The 5,635-nt window shown below is 46.5% G+C and overlaps 1 protein-coding gene across 1 annotated transcript; it reads right to left on the bottom strand.

Annotated features, from left to right (window-relative positions):
• Positions 1–1,417: 1,417 nt before the first annotated feature.
• LOC120698474 lies at positions 1,418–2,173 on the bottom strand. Its single transcript, XM_039982102.1, has one exon. It carries the CDS (start codon positions 2,044–2,046, stop codon positions 1,783–1,785), a length of 264 nt encoding a protein of 87 aa, XP_039838036.1. The 5' UTR covers positions 2,047–2,173; the 3' UTR covers positions 1,418–1,782.
• Between the last annotated feature and the right edge of the window lie 3,462 nt (positions 2,174–5,635).

Here is a 5,635-nt window from a genome sequence, read left to right as displayed (position 1 = left end):
ATAATTACAACATAGTCTATTTGTAAAGCGTAGAAGAATTTTGGTTACCTGCAGCCGCCGGCTCGAAAATCCGGCAGGGCTTCGCCTCTCTCCCTCTCTTTTCTTGATTTCTGGAATTTTAGTGATGCAAATGAGGGGTGGGGGGACCAGCCAACCCTTATATAAGGGTGGGGGAGCTGGTCACCCTGCTGGCGGGCGGCCAGGACCCGCCGCCCCACTGCGGGGCGGCCTGGGGGGCCGGCCGCCCCGCTGCCGGGCGACTGGTCCTCCAGAGATCCGGGCGCAAATTTTCTGTGAAATTTTTTGCAGAAAAGTCCTTGCCGCCCGGCAGCGGGGCGGCCGAGGTATATTTCTGTAAATTTCGAAAACAAAAATATATTTTTGTAAAAAACGAAATTGAAAAATAAAAAAATAAAAAAACCGCCGGGAGGAGGTGGGTTACATCTTCTGCGTTAGATCTGTTGGCCCATTCTTCTTGGATCGCACGCTCGTCTCGAACCAGTGGCGTTGCCCACATGGAACACCAAGGACGTCAATTCTCTAATCACCGTTCTGTGTACTCCTCCGTCTCACTTCCCGAATAGTTAAATAATTTAAATGAAAACTAAATTTATATAAAATAATATTATTTTGGTTATAATTTTTTAACAAATATTTATAATTTTTAACAAATTGGAGCCAAATTTTTATAATTTTTAATATAAATTTGTTTAAATTTAAAATTGTTTGATCTCTTAAAAAACGAGAGTTGCCTTCTTTTTTGGGATGGAGGGAATATGCCTCCAGCTACTTTGTAAGTTTGTCCACAAATACTTGTAAAACAAGTTACTGGAAGTTTGGAACGAAATTACCGAGCTTCACGGAAATTCTACAAGCTTAGTACGATTGACGAAGAGAATCGAATAAAGCCTCCCTTTACAATATAGGACGAACAGGAACTAATCCTACTGAATAACTAGGATGGATTCTTTCCCCCTCATTTGCCTTGAACAAACTGGATGAACTTTGAGTTCCTACTTCGTATGCACCCACGTGTATACTTTGGCCCTGTTTGGTTAGTGTGCTAGGAATTCTAGAACACACTTTGACCGCGATTAGAGGTGTTAAATAAAGTTAGTTCACAAAATCAATTTTAGAACCCGTCCGCTAGGAACCCTGAAGAATCTAATGAGACCTTTGACCACGTGATTAGAGAATGGTTACTGTATCATTACTGTAGCCAATCATCGATTAATTACCGTCATTAGATTCGTCGCGAAAAGTTACACCCATTTCTGAAAAAAATTTACAAATAGACTTTATTTAGTCCTCCATGCATGCGAGATTCTTTTTTTGGGGAACGTTCTTGCTAGTTGCTAGCATGATCCAAACAAGGTCTTTGAATTTGCTCAGGCATAGAACTTGTGAGGCAACAATGTAAATGTACGCATACCACCAGTTTGGAACGCATGAATTTTTGAACCAAAGTTCACGCGTCCCATCATTCATGTGGCATTTTATTCCAACGGATGATGATACACAATTCCCAATCCAGCGCGGGATGCTGCAAAGCCTCCTTAGGAGGCCCCAGCACCCATGCACTAGTACATAGCAGCTCACAATAACAAGCTAAAACAGAGGAAGATTATGTACACTTACACGGCAACTTAGGCTAATATTCACAGTTGCTCAGCATATCATCTGCATAAACACTCCACATCTGCACTCGCTACTACCTCCACTGCTTGCTACGAGCAGGCCTTCGCTTGCTTCTCTTTTCTTGGTTCCCAGTCCAGGGGGTCATCACGATTCACGGTCTAGGGCGCGGCGGCGCTGCATCGGGCACCTCGCCGGAGACCGCCGTATGGCGCCGGCGGAACCGGAGTCCGCAGCCGTCCGGGAGAAGAGATCGGTCGCCGCCGTCACCTGGTACCGGCCGGAGTCCCCCGGGAGGCGGAAGTAGGACGTCGGCGACGGCTCGTCGAACAAGAGGTCGCCGAAGGAGACCTGCCCTTCCTTCCTGTACTGCACGACGGCCCTGTAGATGAACGGGATGAGGCCTTCCATGGCCGATAAGGCGATAACCTGCACAAGCTCGGGAAGCTGGACGAGAGGAAGAGGACGCGGGAAGGAGAAGCAGTTACGACACTCGAGAGAGGTTTTCTCTTGATTCGGCAAAGGAGGGGACGGCGGGCTTAAAAAGGGAGACAAAGATGCATGATTTGGACACTTGAAGCGGATAAAGACCAAATGGAGTGCTTGCCAAGAATCTAACTGTAGCAACTACTTAAGCTAGATAGACGGTACTAATAATGATTAGTGTTCTCTCGGGCAGCTTGGGAGTAACTCTAAATTGGATGTGTCATGTCAAGGCACTCAATGGTGGCTTCATGGTTTTTAGTCGAAGTGTGTACATCTTCCATCCTATCTCAGATCATTAAGCTTTTGAAAAAAATATTTATTTTACATGAATTTCAGCATGGCATAGGAGTCAACATGGCCTAACTTCAAGGGCGAGGCATTATCATTCTGAAGAAAAATATATAAACTTGAGGGAGTTTTGTGGTATACTGCCCACATTTCTATCAAGTTTAAGCTTTGGGGTGAAGTAGTTACAAATTGCCCACTTTTATCAAGCCTAAGCTATCAAATCAGCAATTTTCTTCGCAATTAGGAAACCAGTAATTCCGTCGATCTCGCAGAGTGGATGGCTTTGCGCGGTAGAATTCCAGCACGGTTAGGAGGCTTGAACGCAAGGGATGTTCAGTCTTAGAAGGCGAGTTTTGCAAGTGGACAGCGACGCGGCGCAGTTTCAGTGCGGGAACATCTTTTCTGAATTCAACTCTTGGAAGGATACGGCTTACCTGCTACAAAAGAAAAGAAAGCCAAAAGCCTGCATCTGACTGCGCCCCCGGCCATGATTGGTCACCCAGCGGGAGTTCTTAATCCACGCGCGCGCGTTGCCGGCTTCCCATTCCCGGTGGCGTAATCCGCTGGAAATCCCAGCGCCAGCACGGAAAGAATCCCGGTCGATCTCGCGTCACTCCAGCCGACTCTGGCAGGTACAAGACAAGCCTGCTGCACATCTAGACGATGACTTCTGAACCAGTCCCGCGTACCAACCAGAGGCGATTAGATAAAGATAATCCCTGCAGCTCGTGTGGCTGCGACTGAAACCTAGACGCATGATTGCGAGGTTGACATGGATAAACTAGTTGCAGAGCTGTTTGTTTATCTGATCGTGTAGGGGGGCTGAAGATGCCGGCCAGACAGCAGTTCACACTGGCCAGATCATCTGCTGGTGCTGTTAGGTTGTGCTGCGTCAGCGATCTGGTAGGAGTATTTTTCTATGGCATGGACACTTGGACAGCTGCAGGTGATCAGGTGGGTGATATCTCTGATTGAATACAGAATTTGGATCGGCTGTTTGGCAATTGGCAGTGATGTGGTCGTCTCAACTAACTGGATTCAGGTTGGGCTCGAAAGAACGCAGCGGAATTCCACGGGGAACCTGATAGGCTTGATTGAGCTCTGGCTGCGCTCGAGGCGACCTCGCATCAGGCCAGGACCTGCGTGCTGTCGATGTCCTCCTTTTGCGCCTCGGGGGCGCGTGTCGGAAATAATACGACTCCGTAGTCCCGTGGGTGTCTCGTTGGTAGCTCAAGGTTTCTGCTGCCTTCCCGCTTTCCATGGTGCGCAAAAACGAAGGAACAGCGATGTCGCGGCACACGAGTAACGAACTTCAGGCGTCTGAAATAGCTTCAGTACAGGGTAGTAGCCTAGTAGGGACACATGGTGTTCTCGCCAGGTTACAAGATTAATCCCAAGGACTAGTAGATGTGTCTCATTGTTCTGTGAGGACCAGAAGACCCCACCTGTGGATATCTGCATCTGGTTGTATCTTCTCAAGAAGTTGAGAGATGAAAAGAGCAGCAAATGGCCGCGCTGTATGGAATACTAGCATTGCTGTTCTGGTAGTTTTTAATCTTTTATCAGCGTCAGAAGTTGTTTGTTTGTGGCCAGATCTTTTCAGCTCCGTCCAAGGATGCAACTCAGATCTACATGGATGCTTCTTTCTTGAATGGACCGCAACCAACACGGGCATGTACATTCACTCGACCAATCTACTATGCTCCGGTTTATCAACGGCAATCAAGACCGACGTAGTATTCTCAGAAAACAGGTCAAGAATGGGTACGTACACTGCCGGGCCGGAGTGCCGGCCTGCCGGGCGGGCAGCAGCACCAATGCGTGGCCTACGAGAGAGTTTCTTTGGTGGCTGGGCCTGGGAGACACCAACCGTCCAACCCCCAGGGAGCAGTACTGGGCCGAACCTCTGGAGTCTGGGCATGGAGCGGATGCGACGGTGGACTGGGCTGAGTTAATTTAACATACAAATATCGGTGTTTCTGCCCACTTGTAAAAGGGCAATCGCCCCGCTTGCACTATTAGACTATTCTCAGTGCATTGTTTACCGTTACAAGACATTGAGAATTTAGTAATAGAGCTGGATGAATGTTATGAGCATACAACTCCTCTCATCTCAAGAAGCTTCTCTTCCTCTCTCCTCATATGATCCTACTATGTCAGCAAATTTATTGATGTGGCATAAATTTTAATGCTCATAAAATTTGTTAGAATAATAACGCGGAAGCGACAACCCAAGAATACAGAACCAAATCACAAGATTACACAAACGAGAACGACACCGAGGCACGATGTTTTTTAACGAGATTGGGCGATGTGCCAACATTCTCGGGGCATGACTACATGTGCTCCTCCCTATAAACATGCTCCTCCCTATAAACAGCAGCTACACCGGCATTCGAGCACCTCCACGGCCACGCCGCCACCCACGCCAGCTGCCCAAGTCGTCTCACGGTTACACGGTAGTGCCCTCATATTTATGGGCCCTAGCGATACAAAGTACGACCCGAACTCTATCCCTAACCTACCAAATTACAACTCAAATCCAATCATAACCAAATTATACACATATTCGACACATGTCTAATAAAATTCTTATAAAATCGCCACTAAGACTAGCCTTATTATCTCACATGCTCACCAATTAGGCGTCTCCCTGCAACAGGATAAAAATAATCACACGCGGCCAGCAGCAGCGGTATAACAAAGATCGAGCAGCTATTATATACTCTCACCATCCTCAAATATGAGGTATTTTGGTTTGCTAATTTCTAAATGTTATGTTGAAAGTTCAAACTCATACGTAGTGTGTATATCGAGCTGTCGAGGCACCGTTGGATCAGGCGCGGGCCACTATTATGGCTAGAAGAATTTTCTTTGGCCCAACTCAGAACCCGGCCCAGCCCGGCATACGATCAGGTCTAATCCCACGTGTACTTGACCTATTTTCTTACAGGTAGGTCAACCAACTAAAAGAAAAGGGCAAGTGGGGGCTAGCCCACCAATAATATTTGAAATTTTATTTCGAGTGCAAGAAATGTCCTAAGAAAAATGTTTACAACAAAGAAAAATATTCCAAGGAATACGTTGAGTAAGAAATAAAAATGTTCTACCCGCAAAAAAAAAGAAACCGAGAATAAATCAAAATGTTCCCAACAAGAAAGCAAAATACTCTGAGAAAATGATGTTGTGAGCAAGAAAAAAATATTTTAGACAAATATAAAAGTTG

The sequence above is a fragment of the Panicum virgatum genome, chromosome 3K (assembly GCF_016808335.1).
Source record: "Panicum virgatum strain AP13 chromosome 3K, P.virgatum_v5, whole genome shotgun sequence".
Taxonomy (NCBI): domain Eukaryota; kingdom Viridiplantae; phylum Streptophyta; class Magnoliopsida; order Poales; family Poaceae; genus Panicum; species Panicum virgatum.
This window is presented reverse-complemented; position numbering and strand designations above follow the sequence as displayed.

Excerpts from the sequence above, each read along its gene's own strand:
- LOC120698474 (XM_039982102.1), bottom strand. The coding sequence starts at position 2,046 with ATGGAAGGCCTCATCCCGTTCATCTACAGGGCCGTCGTGCAGTACAGG.